At 33.3% G+C, this 19,066-nt stretch overlaps 1 protein-coding gene across 1 annotated transcript; it reads right to left on the minus strand.

Moving 5' to 3' along the window:
• Window positions 1-8,229: 8,229 nt before the first annotated feature.
• LOC128193889 (uncharacterized) lies at window positions 8,230-8,610 on the minus strand. Its single transcript, XM_052868078.1, has one exon. The coding sequence runs from the start codon at window positions 8,608-8,610 to the stop codon at window positions 8,230-8,232; it is 381 nt and encodes a 126-aa protein (XP_052724038.1).
• Between the last annotated feature and the right edge of the window lie 10,456 nt (window positions 8,611-19,066).

Consider the following 19,066-nt stretch of genomic DNA (forward strand, 5'->3'; position numbering starts at 1 on the left):
CCATTTGACACGTAATTTAATGAAACCAGGTCACAACAACAAGTTCGCTTAATTTTAACTGTGTTATCTAAATTTAACGGTAGAGATCCAATTGAATTGATTTTCACATTTAAAGACCTAATTGAGACAAAAAAAGAAAAAGACTTATTTGAGAAACTCCAACGTCAATAGAAATTATCAAAATGATTAAAAAAATAGCTTTTGGAATATCTAAATTTCAAAAAACATTTTTCTCCCATTTTGTTATCTTTAAAAAATTATACTCTAAGAAAATTATACTTTCTGATTTCTAACCAAATTTCCGAAAAAAAAATTCATCCTTATGAGACATGGGAATTCAAATTTCCCGAATTAAAATACATTTTTTAATTAAAAATATCATATATAATATGTTCTTATATGATTTAATTAATGTAATAATAAAGCAAATATTTTAATAAACATATATATATATATAAACATTTCTGAATAAGATATTATTTTTTATTTATATAAAATTGTATAAATGTTTTAGACAATATATGTGATCAATTAAATATATTTTAATCATTCTCAGAAACTATAATTACCAATACTAATTATTATAAAGAATCTTAACCTCTGATTAATAAAATTTTGGTTCAATTACTCCTTTGGTCTTTACTTGGTTGAAAAGTGACAATTAGGTCATAATTTTTATTGTTGTTTTAATCAAGTTTTAATTTTTTTTTTTAAAATTGGCTTAGTTATGTCCTTTCTTTTAGTACCTTACAATCGGTGTCAGAGACATATCACGTATCAGTTCCTAGTTTTTTGTTTTTTTAATTTTCTTTTAAATTTAAAAAAATGAAAATTTTTGTGTTGACCACGTGTTAGGTCTCGTGGTATGATATGTTGCATGGTCAATATCATGTGTCATTATTTTTCAATTTAGTTTCTATATATGTATTTTTTATTCAATTCAGTCGCTTTGTTTTTAAATGAAACAATATTATCCCTTTTCAAATTGGAACCAAATTTATTATTTGTATAAATGTTATTCATATTTATATTAATATTGACTTTTGTGTAATTAAGTAATTAAAATTATAATACTATGAACTTAGAGAAACTCATACTATAACTAACTCTTTTAATTAAAATTCTTTCTTTAATTTGTTTTTTTCAACTTTTACAATGTTTATGACTTAATATTTTTTAATATGATAACCTAGAAAATGACTTAAGAGTAGTGGTAATTTTTACAAAACGATAACATTAGGATATTTTAACAATAAAAGGTATAAATTATAAATAAAACTCTAATAACTAAATTTCATTTTTATAAAATCACCATTTCTCTATAATCATCTCTCTAGACTTCTATATATCCTCTCTCTAGCTTTTCTAGTCCAACCTTCATCTATTTGAAAATCAAGAACCATAAGATCGCTCCTCGTGAAGAGCCTTACACAACCATCTGATAAAAGAGTCAAACAAGGTAAGTTTTCTTTTACCTCTTTTTAGGTTTTGAGAACTTGAGTTGCATATGGCTCTATGACTTTGCATGTGACTCAAGGTTTCTCTTGGTGAACCTTTGTTACTTATTGATCACAATGGTGTCAGAGTTTTAATTATTTGTTTAGGTGATTCTAAGCAGTTTAGAGCTTTAGGGAGATACTATTGAGGAAGAGGCCTATTTCTTAGGTGAGGAAAGGTAATTTTAGTTATTACCTAAGTAGTTGTTTTGATGTTGTTTCTACATCTTAAAACTACGATTTAATGGCCAAATATATCTTATTGTTTTTGTTGCTAAAAAGGAGATTAAGGATTTCTGATTTACATGTTTATGTTGTGTCTTGGACTTGGGGTTTTATATGATAAGCATTGTTCAATGTAGAATAATATGCCTTAGCATGCCTAATTTCATATTAAGATTGGAACAAGAACTGAAGTTGTGAGGCTAATGATATTGGCTGAGATAAATGATTTTAACATGTTTTGGTGCAACTAAGAATTATGAGAATCATGAAAAATCGTGGTGTTTGTCTTGGTTAGAAATTTCATTTGTGAGATCTTCAAATGGAACTAATTTCACACCCCTTGAGCTAAGAAAGTAAATTTTAAATTATTATGAGGTTTCTTAAGTAGTGATGAACTCAAGAAGTGTCAAATTACTCAATCAAAGATTAAAGAGGGAGTTTAAAGTTATGATATACCAATGGCATCGTTGTAGTGTCGTCGAGCATCACTTAGACAATGACCACTGACTTGGGGGTGTTGGGTGCCACTTTTGGGCTGTCACACACTCTCAAATTAGTGGGTTCTAGAGGGTTGTAGCATTGGGCACCACTTTCCCAATACTATTTGGTTTTCCTAGTCTAAGTAATATAACGAAAAATAGGATTTCACTTTGTTAACAGTCGAATCGAGTTGAAATATTGATAGTTAGTCCTAGACATATGATTATTTGTTTTGATAGTTGGGATGTTCTATTTGAGGTTTGTAGTTAGAAAAGTTAATCTTTTTACGATTGCTCTACTTTAGGTTTCTCTCTTGTGTAGGATTTTTCTATTTGATAATAGGTTATTATGTACCTACTTGTGGTTTTGGTTTGATTTTGACATAAAAGAGAGTATCTTTGTTTGATATCTTTCATGGTTTTCTAATATTTTGGTTATCATATTGGTTATATTGATTAAAAAGGGTGAAGTAAAGTTAACTTGGTAATGATGTAGGTGTTTTTGGGGGAGGGGAAATCCTATTTGTTGTGATTTCTTTAGTATATTCATTAAGGTAGAGATTCTGAGATAGAGATTATATTGACACTCTAATAATCATTTAGACTCATAGAGGAGAATGAGTTATATGGTGAGAGTAGTAGGAGGTCCTAGTTAAGGGTGACTACAAGGTCCTTATGACAGAAGAGGACTAACCTTGTGGGTGGTAGGGTAAAACTCATTGGAAATGACTCTGCAGAGCAATAGAAGCCCCCATAAGTTCAAAACTTCCAAGAATTTGATATCAATACATATATCCGCATAATTGAGTCTAGAAGAATATTTAATTGTGTGGTTTATGTCTTTATAATTATTTGGATTACTTTGTATGTAAATACATCATATTCAATTGATATATGATGTTTATTTTGCAAATTAGCTTGCCCTTATGTATTGTTGGTATCATTTATGTTTATTTTTTCTTTTTTTAATGATCATTTCATTGGTATGAGCCGTATAAATACAGGTATAAAGACCTCTAGATGATAAAGAAACAACTGTAAGAGTAATAATTATTTATAAGTTGAGTTACTTTGAAGTAAAACTTATAATAGTAAGAGATGTATAAAAGTTATATTATTATAATTATATTTTTTATTATTATATATTGTACTAATTTACTTTATATCTTATATTACATGTTTTTTTAATATTTATCATAAAATGTTTTATATTTAATAGTACTATGCTATTAAAAATGAGATTTTAAATAATTTATATTTAAGTGTAAGCTTTATATTCTTTTTAGATCATAAGTATCTCGTAAGAAACAATTGTAAGTTTAGTATATAAAAAATCTTCTTCACAAATATTTAAATCAATTATATTTAAATCAATTGCTTTTTCTTCGTTAATAAATTTTAATTGTATATAGTTAAGAGTTGAAAATAATATTCAAGTCTGTCTGTTAATTTTCCCCGTACTCAATCACCAACGAAATAACAATTACGATAATTAATTTCGTTTATATATGTGTAAGCATGTTATATATAACTCAAATAAAAGAAAAAAAGTCACATGCTTTTGGTATTACTAGATGAACAATATAGACGTAAATATTTTTAATTTCTCTCCAATTTTCATTTTAGTCCTTGAATTATTTTTACAAGTTCGTTGAATAATTTTTTTATTACATTACTTCTTTATTAAAAAAATTGTCAAAGACGTCAAAAAATATCATCTCACTAAATGATGATTTTTGTTATCTATATTTATATACACATTTCATATTTCAATTTTATAATTTATAATATAATTATTGTGAAATAAGTTTAATCGTATAACTGCTATTTTAAAACTAACATAAATTTTATTTTATTTATATTTATATTTATAATTCACACAGTACTTCTTACTTATTCTTTATACTTTTTCTTAAAACTTAACAAAATGTGAATATAAGTGTGCGACAATATCTTTATTTCCGCTAATTGGTATAGTAAGGATTAATCAGGGTGAGGAGTAATTCAAACAAGCAATAATGTGAATATAAGTGTGCGACAATATCTTTATTACAATAATAAATTGCGTGATTTATGCTGGTCTAGGGTTCTAGATAGTAATTCAAACAAGCAATAATGCATACATATAATATCAAAAGAAAAGAGATGAAACTAAAGCATGTCATAGTTATGGTTGTGCGGAATGCAAAAAAAAACATTACTACGAGAGAAGCAAAGCAATGAACATATTGAATAATGTTTACAACAATTACTATATTTTATTTAAATGATTAAAATTAAAAATATTGAGATTTATATAGTTTTAAAAATAAGTGTTTTTGTTATTGTTTTGTGTACGTTAGTTGTGTGAAAACAGATAAAACAATATTGTTGAATTGTATATTTTAATATTTTTAAAATATCAACATCTCATTATATACAGGAAGATATGGTTTAAACTTGATAGACGCATTATTAAAAGTTTCTGTTACACCAGTGTTTAATGAAATACAATCAAACATAATTTAAGCTTGATAGATACACTATATTGTAATTCTTGTTTAAAAGAAAAAATAACTCCTTCATTAGTTATTTGTAATGACGTATTTTTATGTAATAAAATAAGTGTGTGAAATTAATGATAAATAATGATTAAATTTAATTATGTTTGAACTTTAAAGTAAATCTTATTAATACCTGTGTAGGTTGTTTTAGACTTAAGTGAAAAGAAATAACTCTTTTTTGAATTTATATCTTATAAAACGTATAAAAAACATAAAATATTTTAGAGTTTTTATACTTAGGCTTTCAAGCTCAAAAAATAGATGAGTGAACTTAGTAAATAGAAGAAATGCATATAACAATGGAAAAGACTCATTTTTAATTTTAAAACAGGATTCCTTTTTCTCATTTTTTTTTCACTTTACCTTGTGTTTCCTAGTCTTCTTTAATTCTCATGTTTTCTCCTCTTTATCTTCATAAAAGCCTAAACTTTCTTCTCCTTCTATCTAGAATTCATAACTTCAAGCTAGCGAGTGGATAAAGCATAATATCAACATTGGGTTGTATTTTGAGTAAGGTTTTTCCCTTTCATCTTTCTTTTTATATGCATGTATGGACTTTAGGGTTACAAAAGGGGCTTAAGGTGACATTGATCTGTGTGATGATGGATGGTTTTAGAATTTCAAATTTAAGGTAAGAAGTTATTTGGTGTTTTTTTTTTGTTTTATCATCTCTTCGATAATATGTCAAAGAGGATTCAAAATGTAAGTAGCTTTAATCTTAACTTTAAGGTTTAATTATTTTAGAGGTCCTTATTTGTGCATAATCGTTTCAAATAGGTCTTCATATTTTTTTTATCCCAATTAGATCCTTGTTTTTGTAAAATTGAGACAATTTTAACCTTGCCGTTAATTAGACTGGACAACGTTAAATTTGTTGTCTCGTGCCATGCTGACTGTGCAATGGTTAAGCACGTGGCAGTGGAACTTCACACTCCTCTCGGCTCACTCAAATCCCCAAAATGTTCAATCCTCAAACCTCGCCACTGCCACTGTCGCTGTCGGTCATGACTTCGTCGACAACCCCATTGTCTCCATTGAGCAATGTGACAATTTTACCAAATATGTCCACATCATCAACCTTTCCGACACCCAGGATGACGATGATTGTGCGGGAAGACCTTGCAGAGGGAATGTGCAAAGGTGAAAAGGAGAAAGAAGAGAAGGGTAATAATGTTTATAGGTGTGGGAGTAGCCTGCTTGTGCCTTTTGGCGTTGTGTTGTTGTGGGTATGTTTAGAGCCTCTTAAGGTGGTGGAAGAAGCTTCAAGAAGGGGTGACGAGTGTGAAAGTGGGTCTCCTCGGCACAGCAACGGGTCCTTTTGATCGACCGTCAGTGTCTGACGTTGCTTTCATGCTCCAAGGTTGCCGAGTCGGACTGGGTCAAACTCGTCAACAGTGGTGGTCGATGTAACATCCCATAATCTCACACTAAAAAATGCATAATTTATATATTGTAGCATTACATTTACGGTAACATCCCGTAATCTCACACTTGAAATTTTGCAGTTGATATATATATATATATATATATATATATATATATATATATATATAGATATATCTATATATATATATATAGATATATATATCTATATATAGATATCTATATATCTATATATAGATATCTATATATCTATATATAGATATCTATATATCTATATAGATATATAGATATCTATATATAGATATATAGATATCTATATATAGATATATAGATATCTATATATAGATATATATATATATATATATATACATATAAATTTTAAACTCAGATTTCAACTACAATTTCATAAATAAAACTCAAATTCTTCTAATTTAATCTTCTATTTCTTTCTTCATCGGCACTGGGTCAGACGACATTCCTTCATCTGCTCCCGTATAACGAATTATACGATCATCGCAAATACACAAACACAAATAAATAGGGTGAGCTAACATGCAACAAATCATTTAAAAGACATGCATAATTACTTCGATACAAACACCATATAATAATTATGTCAAACACCCCCATACCATCGTACTACAATTCCTATTAAACACTCGTCCCACAATACCCAATAAACACCAAAATACCCAATAAACACCATTATACCCAATAGACACTCATTCCACAATACCTAATAGGCACTTATCCCAATGATATGTTGATGAGCGATACAATGGAAGATTTTTCACTTGTGATGTCATTCTTAGTCCCCTCACTATGTCCAAAACCGGCACATAGACCAGGACATTCTGCCCTCCATACCATTCACAAGGTTAGTCCCCTCACTATGTCCTAAACCGGCACATAGACCAGGACCTCCTGCCCCTCTCACCACATAATTCATCATTCTCTACTTGAGACTGAATGATTATTAGAGTATCAGGATAACCTCCAACTTCATGACCCTCAACATCAACATATACGCACATACCATGTCATTACAGAATCTCTCCACGAAACTCATACCATGCTCACATTCCTTAACTCATATTATACCATTACGAAATCTACCCATAATCCTCATACACATACCATGACATTACAGAATCTCTCCGCGAGACTCATACCATACTCACATTCCTCGACTCATATTATACCCTTACGACATCTCCCCGTAATACTCATACATGTTCAGATGCATAAATTCAAATCAAATAAACTTCAATCATTTCAGAAATCATACAAAGTCTTTCCTTAGCCAAAGTGTTCCTCCACTAGTTTTTAACAAATTTCTTATTAACAGATTTAAAACAACAACATATAATATTAACACCGAAATTCAATATAGATAGTTATATAGTAAGCATTAACAGTATTCACACAGAATTTCAAAACATGAATAGAAATAAAACAATACTAAATCATATTATAAAAGCATAGAAAGGTTAGCTCTCCTACCTCTATTCCAGACTTAATCTCTTGCTCCGAATTTGTTTCCCCAAAAACTCTTCAGAACCTCTACTCTTCTTGCAACTAAAAATTTCTCCCTAACTCTTTCTTCTATATTTCTCAAGCTCTCACTTGATTCCTCTTTTCTTGGTGTAGAATACCCTTCCCTCCCATGGCTATTTATAGGTAAAAAAATTTACTATTCATTAATTATTTTAATATTATTTATTATTTTAATATTATTTAAAAATAATATTTTAATTAGCCACTTGATTAAATCTGAACCTAATTTCATCCATGCTAAGGAATCCTAATTTCTTCCATGCTAAGAAAATTTTTTTTTTCTATTCACTATTCACTATTCACCTTTTACTATTCACTATTCACTTTTTACTATTCAATTTTTTTAAAAATCCTAAATAAGTTATCAAAATTTTGAAGCTCTCCTTCTAGAATTACTATAATTTTATATCCAAAATTTACATTTTTTTCTATCCATTAAAATTATTATTACTAATAAAATGCTAAAAATTTACTATTATAAATATTTTTCATGAGTCTTACATTCTCCCCAACAACAAAAATTTTCGACCTCGAAAATTCTATACATCAAGAAAATAGTTGAGGGTATAATTGCTTCATTTCTTCTTCTAACTCCCATGTAGAGTCACATGTTCTCCTATCCCAAACTACCCTGACTAAATTGATAGTTTTTCCTCTAAGTTCCTTTGTTTTAGTGTCTTCTATACAAACAGGTTGTACTTCCACTGAGAGATCTTCTCGGATTTGAATATCTTCTATTTCTAAAATGTGAGAAGGATCAGGTACATACTTTCTTAGTTGGGATACATGAAAAACTGAATGGAGATTGGCCAATTGAAGGGGTAGCGCAATCTCATAAGCGACTGGCCCAATTCGTCTCAAAATTTGGTATGGACCAATGAACTTAGGAGAAAGTTTCCTCGAGCGAAGGGCTCTTCCAACACCCATGGTTGAAGTTACTCGCAGGAAAACATGGTCCCCAGCCACAAACTCTAACGGTCTCCTCCTTTGATCTGCATACGATTTTTGTCTACTCTAAGAAGCCTTCATTCTTTCCCGTATCAATTTACTTTGTTGGTGGTTTGTTGTAGTAGCTCAGGTCCTATTAAAACTGATCCACCATCCTGATACCAGCACAATGGAGTTTGACATCGTCTTCCATACAGAGCCTCATAAGGTGTCATTCCTATGCTTGATTGGAAGCTATTGTTATAGGTAAATTCCACAAGAGGAAGCATTTCATCCCAACTACCAAGATGATCTAATACACAAGTTCTCAACAGATCTTCTAATGACTGGATAGTCCTTTCAGATTGTCCATCAGTTTGGGGATGATATGCAGAACTCATTCGTAATTTGCTACCCACAGCTTCCTGTAGGGTCTGCCAGAATCTAGAAGTAAATCTTGGGTCTCTGTCTGACACAATACTAGAAGGTATACCGTGCAATCTTACTATTTCTTTTATGTATAATTGTGCCAGCTTAGTCATTGACATTCTCAGATTTATTGCCAAGAAGTGAGCACTTTTTGTCAATCGATCAATGATGATCCAGATGGCATCATTACCCCTTATTGTTCGTGGTAAATGGGTAACAAAATCCATAGCAATGCTATCCCATTTCCACTCTGGTATGTCTAATTGTTGTAGCATTCCTCCAGGCCTTTGGTGTTCCACTTTTGCCTTTTGACAAGTCAAACAAGCTGCTACAAACTGTGCTACTTCCTTCTTCATTCCTGGCCACCAAAAGGACTCCTTAAGATCTTGATACATTTTAGTCATGCCGGGATGCATGCTAAAACGACTCTTGTGTCCTTCTTCAAGGATTAATCTTTTTATCTCTGCATTGTCTGGTACACACACTCTACTTCTAAATTTTAATACTCCATCAGGTCCTAACCTAAACTCTTTAGTTGATTCTATTTTGATCAGTTCTGCTATCTCTTTCAGGTTAGGATCCATCAATTGTTTCTCCTTGATTAAAATTAGAAAGTCGCTAGATATAGTCAAACTACTACATCTAATGAAATCTACTTCATACTCCATTTGTAGCTTCAAATCTCTGAATTTCTCCACCAATTCTAATTCTTTGATCATCATATGAGAAACATGTACCATCTTCCTACTCAAAGCATCAGCTACTACATTCGCCTTTCCCGGATGGTACAAAAGTTCGAAGTCATAATCCTTTAAAAACTCCATCCACCGCCTTTGCCTCATATTTAGCTCTTTTTGGTCAAAAAGGTACTTCAAACTTTTGTGATCGCTGAATACTTGGAATTGAACACCATAAAGATAGTGTCGCCAAATCTTCAGAGAAAATACCACTGCTGCCAATTCTAGATCATGAGTAGGATAATTCTTCTCATGAACCTTTAATTGTCTTGAAGCATAAGCCACTACCTTTCTTTCTTGCATGAGCACACATCCTAACCCCTGGTGTGAAGCATCACAGTAAACCTCAAAAGACTTACTTGGATTTGGGATAATCAATATTGGTGCACTTGTCAACCTATGCTTCAATTCCACGAAGCTTTTCTCACACTTATCCGTCCAAATAAACGGTTGATCTTTGCGAGTTAGTTGTGTTAAAGGCGTTACTATTTTAGAAAAACCTTCTATAAATTTTCTATAGTATCCAGCTAAGCCCACAAAGCTTCGTATTTCCGTTGTAGTCTTTGGTCTTTCCCACCATAGTACTGCTTCCACCTTGGTTGGATCCACTGCTATGCCTTGAGCTGATATAACATGTCCCAAGAATTGCACCTTCTGTATCCAGAATTCACACTTTGACAACTTTACATATAGTTTCTTTTCTCTCAAGATCTCAAGCACAATTCTTAGATGCCCCTCATGTTCTTCTCGACTTTTGGAATAAATAAGTATGTCATCTATAAAGACTACAACAAACTTATCTAAGAAGGGTTGGAAGATTCTGTTCATGAAATCCATGAACAACGCTGGAGCATTAGTTACCCCGAATGGCATAACTACATACTCGTAATGCCCGTATCTTGATCTAAAAGCAGTCTTCTGTACATCTTCAGCTTTAACCAAAATTTGATGATATTCAGATCTTAGATCTATCTTTGAAAATACTTGAGCTCCATGCAACTGATCCATCAAATCGTCAATTCTAGGCAAAGGATACTTGTTCTTAATGGTTAGCTTGTTCAACTGCCTGTAGTCAACACACAATCTAGAGCTACCATCTTTCTTCTTCACTAGTAGTACCGGTGCTCCCCATGGTGATACACTTGGTCGGATGAATTGTTTTTCCAATATCTCTTCAATTTGCTTCTTCAGTTCTGCCAACTCTGCTGGGGCCATTCGATATGGAGATATCGATACGGGTCCAGCTCCAGGTATTAAATCGATGGAAAATTCTACTTCTCGTTGAGGTGGCAATCCTGGTATTTCTTCTGGGAATACATCACTAAACTCATTAACTATGAGAATATCAAGATTGTGTTCATCTTTCTCAATTTCCACATGAGTCAAGATAATGAAACACAAAGATCCATCTTTTACTTCCTTCAACACTTGTTGTAATGACAACAACTCTGCTTCTTCAGGATCAGGGAAAATCAACTCCTTCTTGTTACAGTCTATAAGGATACGATTGGTAGATAACCAATCCATTCCTAAGATTACATCTAAACCTTGTAGAGGTAAAGATATAAGATGTACTTTGAACCTACGTCCTTCTACAATGATTGGACATTGAGGACACATCCTCGATGTTTTTATCAATTTTGAGGTCGGTGTAGATACTATAAGATCATAATGCAGTTCTTTTACGGGTAGGTTCAACTCTTGAATAAGAGTTTCAAACAAAAAGGAGTGTGTCGCTCCAGAATCAAACAACACATTCAAGTCTCTACCAGCTATATTACAACATCCAATGATAAGAGTACCTGATTTGGCAGCTTCTACTCCCGTTAAGGCATAGACTCTTCCAGTCGCTTGTGGTCTATTGTCAATCCTTCCCTGTTGAGGCGGTTGTTGAGGTTGAGTTGTTCCTCTTCTGTTAGAGGGACAATCTCTAGCAAAATGTGCTTCTGCTCCGCAAAGAAAACATTTGTTGCGCATATTAACTTATGGACAAACGCTCTTCAGATGAGGTCCTCCGCAAACGAAACATCGGATTATTCCCTATTGATGTTGTTACTAATGAGAATTCCTATGAGGTTGTGGTCTGTCATAAGGTCGATTCCTTACATGTTGTCCAACTCGTGACCCAGATGGTCCTCCCACCCTTTGTAACTTCTACTGAACTTCCATCTCACTCCTTAACCTTTCTGCAACTTTGGCATGTTCCACTAAAGCAGAAAACTCTTTAATAGCTAAAGGGTTCACAGCTAGTTGTATGTCTGCTCTCAATCCATTTTTAAATTTTCTACACTTCCATTCCTCATTTGATGGTTGGGTGTAGAAACGTCCCAACTGTTTGAACTTGTCTGCATACTCAGCCACCGACTTGTCACCTTGCACGAGTTTCAAGAATTCCACCTCTTTTGCATGTCTTACACTATCCGGAAAGTACTCAGCGTAAAACTTATTCTTAAAAACTTCCCAGGTAATAATCTCACTACCTTCTTATAATATTAGCTTCATGTTGTCCCACCAGTGTATTGCTTCTCCGAACAGCTGATATTCGGAATATGCCAACCTAGTTTCTGATGAGCAATTTTTCGCATCAAAAATCTTTTCCATATTTCTTATCCACAGATCAGCCTCATCTGGACTTGTTCTCCCATTAAAAGTAGGTGGACGATGTTGTAGAAAGTTTTCTAAGGTCCATTCCCGAATCCTTTGAGCTTCTACAGACGTGCCATTCGTAGATAGTTGCCTTAAGGCTTCCACATGTTCTCTTTGACTGGCTTCAGAACATAGCCTAGCCGCTTCTAATTGTTGCAGAGCAGTTTCATGCTGTTGCACTAAAGCAGCGCCCTGTTGTTGAAGAGCAGATGCGATAGTCTCCAAAGCTCTTGCCAAGCTAGGCATATGAGAGGATTCATTGTTGGGTTGTGTGCGAGTCAATTCTCTATTCACACAGAGAATTATTTTCATTATGATTCATAATATGAGTTCGTAGGATAAATCCACAACTCTTAGGTCGTCATAAGGACGAACCGCTCTGATACCATTAATGTAACATCCCATAATCTCACACTAGAAAATGCATAATTTATATATTGTAGCATTACATTTACGGTAACATCCCGTAATCTCACACTTGAAATTTTGCAGTTGATATATATATATATATATATATATATATATATATATATATATATATATAAATATATATATATATATATATATATATATATATATATATATATATATATATATATATAAATTTTAAACTCAGATTTCAACTACAATTTCATAAATAAAACTCAAATTCTTCTAATTTAATCTTTTATTTCTTTCTTCATCGGCACTGGATCAGACGACATTCCTTCATCTACTCCCGTATAACGAATTATACGATCATCGCACATACACAAACACAAATAAATAGGGTGAGCTAACATGCAAAAAATCATTTATAAGACATGCATAATTACTTCGATACAAACATCATATAATAATATGTCAGACACCCTCATACCATCGTACTACAATTCCTATTAAACACTCGTCCCACAATACCCAATAAACACCAAAATACCCAATAAACACCACTATACCCAATAGACACTCATTCCACAATACCTAATAGGCACTTATCCCAATGATATGTTGATGAGCGATACAACGGAAGGTTTTTCACTTGTGATGTCATTCTTAGTCCCCTCACTATGTCCAAAACCAGCACATAGACTAGGAGATTCTGCCCTTCATACCATTTACAAGGTTAGTCCCCTTACTATGTCCTAAACCGGCACATAGACCAGGACCTCTTGCCCCTCTCACCACATAATTCATCATTCTCTACTTGAGACTGAATGATTATTAGAGTATCAGGATAACCTCCAACTTCATGACCCTCAACATCAACATATACGCACATACCATGTCATTACAGAATCTCTCCACGAAACTCATACCATGCTCACATTCCTTAACTCATATTATACCATTACGAAATCTACCCATAATCCTCATACACATACCATGACATTACAGAATCTCTCCGCGAGACTCATACCATACTCACATTCCTCGACTCATATTATACCCTTACGACATCTCCCCGTAATACTCATACATGTTCAGATGCATAAATTCAAATCAAATAAACTTCAATCATTTCAGAAATCATACAAACTGAATATATTCCAACAAGATATATTACATGATAATTTAACACTACATAATCTGTACACAAGATTTAAGTTAAAAACCTGTCGAGTAGACTTCCAGGAAAGAGAGGTGCGTCACAATGGACAACTTAAGTACCAAGTCTTTCCTTAGCCAAAGTGTTCCTCCACTAGTTTTTAACAAATTTCTTATTAACAGATTTAAAACAACAACATATAATATTAACACCGAAATTCAATATAGATAGTTATATAGTAAGTATTAACAGTATTCACACAGAATTTCAAAACATGAATAGAAATAAAACAATACTAAATCATATTATAAAAGCATAGAAAGGTTAGCTCCCCTACCTCTATTCCAGACTTAATCTCTTGCTCCGAATTTGTTTCCCCGAAAACTCTTCAGAACCTCTACTCTTCTTGCAACTAAAAATTTCTCCCTAACTCTTCCTTCTATATTTCTCAAGCTCTCACTTGATTCCTCTTTTCTTGGTGTAGAATACCCTTCCCTCCCATGGCTATTTATAGGTAAAAAAATTTACTATTCATTAATTATTTTAATATTATTTATTATTTTAATATTATTTAAAAATAATATTTTAATTAGCCACTTGATTAAATCTGAACCTAATTCCATCCATGCTAAGGAATCCTAATTTCTTCCATGCTAAGAATTTTTTTTTTCTATTCACTATTCACTTTTTACTATTCACTATTCACTTTTTACTATTCAATTTTTTTAAAAATCCTAAATAAGTTATCAAAATTTTGAAGCTCTCCTTCTAGAATTACTATAATTTTATATCCAAAATTTACATTTTTTTCTATCCATTAAAATTATTATTACTAATAAAATGCTAAAAATTTACTATTATAAATATTTTTCATGAGTCTTACAGTCGACCACGTGGCGCTGTCGAAGTTTCCAACGTAGGTGCAGCGCTTCCAGAGCCACCTAGCGCAGCCTAGCATGAAGACGCTGATGGAAACCTATTTAGGCAAGTCATCCAAAGGAGTACTAACTCATGCTAAGGCTAGGAAAGAGAAGTTGAAAAAGAACTTTTAAAGGCTCTTTCTTGATGTCTTAGAAGGATTCCTCTTGTAATACTATGTGGTTGTTTTGTTTTGTAGGATACAATAAAGGCAAGAACCATGGCCAACCAATATGATTTGGGAAAAGCATTCTTCAAGGAATCAGCACCAGGGCCGCTCCAACGCCCTCAGACAGGGGGGTTCCCAGCGTAGATGCACCAAATGGACTTCCCAGCTCACGTCAGCCTAGGCGCCTTAAGTTGAGGGGCGCTCCAGCGCCAGTGGAGCTGCATGAAGCACGTTTTAGCAGCATTTTCCATGTGACCTAGCATGCTTCCTATTACATAGGTAGCTTGGCCTTCAAGCTCGTTTCTTATTTTGAATTTTGGAGGGAAATTAGATCAGAATTGAGGCCCCTCTTCACCTATAAATAAGAGGGCCTCCCCTTTGTAATTTTCACTTTTGAGCTTAGTGAAATGCTGCTGAATTCATTTCCCAACCCTATTGCTCTTAAGTCACTCTTTCTCTTCACTTTCTCTACCCTTTCCTCTAGGTTCCTTTCATAGTAGGAAGGCCTTCTAAGCTGAGAGGTCTCTATACACACTCCTTCCCTTAAACACATCAAAACACCATTCAGTTTCATTCATTCCGCTGCACCATCAATGCTTGGTTTTTGGAGTTGCTACTTGCGAGTTCCAAGCCTAGGCATGCTTCCATCAAGTGGTATCATGAGCTTAGGTCGTCCACGTAGCAAGAGCTAAGCTATTCTTCCATCTTTGCACTTCAATTGGTGTTTTCTGTTGTCCATTCTAATTCTGTTTCCAGTTTTTGTTTTTAGTATCTTTTGCTTCTGTTTTTCTATTTCCAATCACTGATTTCATGTTTCTATTGTGTGCTCATGTTTACTTTTCATTTTAAATGGTGAAGGTTCCTTGTTTATGTCATTTCCAGCTTTAAATTTAAATTTCAGTTTATCATTGTCTTGTGCACCTTTTGTTGTAGTGTTGTTTTTGTCCAGTTTTGTTAATCTGTTCAGTTGTGATAGTTGTCGTTTTTGCTTGAGTTCAAGTGCTAGACAAGCTATATATCTACCAATAAAGGCAATGAGAACTTGTTCTAGCCTTGGTGATACAAGTTGAAGCACTAGCAATCAATTCTGATTTCAATACTGTGTGAGCTCTACTGCAGAAAAATTTATTTCTGTTTCAATTCATGGATCTGTTTTCCGTTCGGTTTCTTTGATTCTAAAGCTTTGTACAACTTTGTTTGATGCTATTGAAGGATGCTAAAGGTGTAGCAAACCATAATAAGCAATGAAATGCAATTTGCATAGCTTGGTTGTGCACAAACACTAGCATTCCACTGTTACAGTTTGCTTTCCAGCTTTTCACCATGCTCAACATATTTGAACTGTGTAATCTGAGTTTGGTCATGCTAAGCTTTCCAATTCTAGCTTAGATCAGTGAATTTACACTTCCTTGAGTCAATTTGATCACTGTTCCAGCTTTTGATTATGTTAAAACTGATTTTGGTGGTGAATTGGTGTTTTTACTGCATATTTGGCTATTGCAAGGTCTGATTTCAGTTGGTGTTGTTTCTGTGTTGTTTAAAAGCTTCAACAAGTTTAAATTGATGTTTGAAAGTTGATAGCACTGTTCATTTGGTCAAATTTTAGCCTATATGCAGATTTGGTCTTTAAACCATTAATTTTTGAGGTTAAAAGGGAAGTGAACCAGTGATTTTGAGTTTAAACAGTTTCTGAGTTGTTTAAGAGTTTGAACACACTTAAAATCATCAAGCAAAGCTATCTGATCACTCACATGAGCTGTTGAATCACTTCCACTTGTTTTTGGGTTTAAAACCACCATATCAGTTCACTTTTTCTCGTGCAGTTTTGCATTCCTAGGAGCTGTTTGAAAAGAATTCCTTTAATTTATTCCAAATCTGGATTGGTAAAAGCTAGTTCTATGTTTATATTGAAAATAAATGATTAAAAGAAGTAACATCAAGTGTTAAAAAGCTTATGGAATTGCGCAATCCAGTTTACAAGCCCTGAAAGTCAAAAACACAAAATCTGAAGTTCTTTGGGGCATTTCATCAAACACTTTGGAAATTATCAAACAGTTTGTAACTGGAATGAATTTTGAACTGTGATTTCGATTTTTCTTGCTTTCTTAATCTACTCTAGTGCCTTTATTAGGTTCCTTTTGAGTGCTTGCTATTATTTGTGTGATGTTCCATTTGAATTCCCTATTTTTGGCCTCTAAACTGTCCATTCCCGAAACTTGAATTGTAAATTCTGGTGGAATGTGCTAAAACTGGTGCAAATTTCTTAGATATGTTTGGTGTTGTTTCTAGTGGATTTTGGAGCAGATGTGCAATCTGATTGAGGCATCCAAAGGCAGAAACCTACACCTACTATGGTAGCCTTCTAGGAAGTGGTTAGGGGATTGAAATTGGAGCAAGAAGGAGGGCTTTATAGTAGCTGTTTTCCTCTATCCAGCAGCTGCAGTTTGCTGTTCCAACAACATTTCCAACCAGAAAAAGCTCAACTCACACACTGTTTTTGAGTAGCACATAACAGCATCCAAAGATTGAAGCCTACACTTGTTTTAGGCATTATTTTAAGCTTGTTTAAGCCACTATATCACGGAACCTTTGTTGTTTCAAGTAAATTTTTTATTTTTGGTTAAGTGACTTGGGAAAATGCTCTTGAAGCAATTCCAAGATCTCATTTGAACATTGTAATAGTATAATTTCGTTTTCTTAGTGTGGAAGTGTGTCAAGAGGCTCCAAGTGTCACTTGCACTTTCACTTAGGGCCGTCTAGCATTTACATTTTGCATCTTTATTGCTTTCTTTAAATTGCTTGTTTGATCTTTTTGTTCTAAGTCTCCGTGGTATATATGATAACATAACATCTAGCTAAACATTCTTTTGGTTTTAGGAGCATTTCATTAACATTTCAAAATATTTTGAAAGATTTCTACCTAGAAACTAAGGTAAAAGATAAATCTAAGGAAACTCTGGCTAGGAAGAACTTGGTTTTTAAGCTTGTCCAACTGTGGCTCACCTCTTCTTCCTAGGAGCTACTTGGAAACATTTTTGCCTCTAGAATCTCTTTAGAAATCTTTCACCAAAAAAAAAAGAAAGTTTGTGAAAATCTTTTCACTCATTACTTGTGAGATTTTTTGAAACCCTTGTGAAAATCATTTCTACATACTTGACAAGGATGAGTCAATCTAGTGTCCAAGGGAGTGTGAGACCTAAAAGTGAGAGCTTACAACTAAGAGAGGAATTTAAGCAAAAGTTCCAACAAAGGGACAAAGAGATTAATGAGCTCAAGCATATGATTGGTCAACTTTTGATCAATCAAGGCAAGGATAAAAAGAAAGAAGGGTCTTCACATAGAAGAAGAGAATACCTTGGAGATACATCCTCTCTACCTAGTGAACCTGAGCATTATAGTAGTCATCACAATGATGACCACTATCAAATACCTCCTAGGAGAAATCATAGAGTGAGAGAGCATCACCCAAGGGAAATCAAGATTGACATTCCTCCCTTCCATGGAAAAGATGATGTGGAAGAATATCTAGAATCGGAGATGAAAGTTGAGCAATTGTTTGAGTGCCACCAAATAGATGATGAGAGGAGAGTAACCATGGCCTCTTTAAGTTTTCAAGGCTATGCCTTGTATTGGTGGACAACATTGGTAAAAGACCTTAGATTAAGACACCTACCTCCCATTAGGTATTGGAATGAGTTGAGGTATGCCTTAAGAAGAAGGCATGTGCCAGCTTACTATGATAGGGAGTTAATGGACAAACTCCATAAACTCCAACAGAAAAACATGAGTGTTGAGGAATATAGGCAAAAAATGGAGTTACTCATGTTGAGAGCTAATGGACAAACTCCATAAACTCCAACAGAAAAACATGAGTGTTGAGGAATATAGGCAAAAAATGGAGTTACTCATGTTGAGAGCTGGTATAAGAGAAGAGTCAAGGATAACAATTGTTAGGTTTCAAAGTGGACTAAATTATGACATAAGAGATAAGGTAGAACTTTTACCTTATAATGATCTCAATGAGTTAGT

The sequence above is a fragment of the Vigna angularis genome, chromosome 9 (genome assembly GCF_016808095.1).
Source record: "Vigna angularis cultivar LongXiaoDou No.4 chromosome 9, ASM1680809v1, whole genome shotgun sequence".
In the NCBI taxonomy this organism is placed as follows: Eukaryota; Viridiplantae; Streptophyta; class Magnoliopsida; order Fabales; family Fabaceae; genus Vigna; species Vigna angularis.

Bases quoted from the DNA above. Each gene is read 5' to 3' on its own strand.
- LOC128193889 (XM_052868078.1), bottom strand. From the start codon at position 8,610: ATGGGTGTTGGAAGAGCCCTTCGCTCGAGGAAACTTTCTCCTAAGTTC.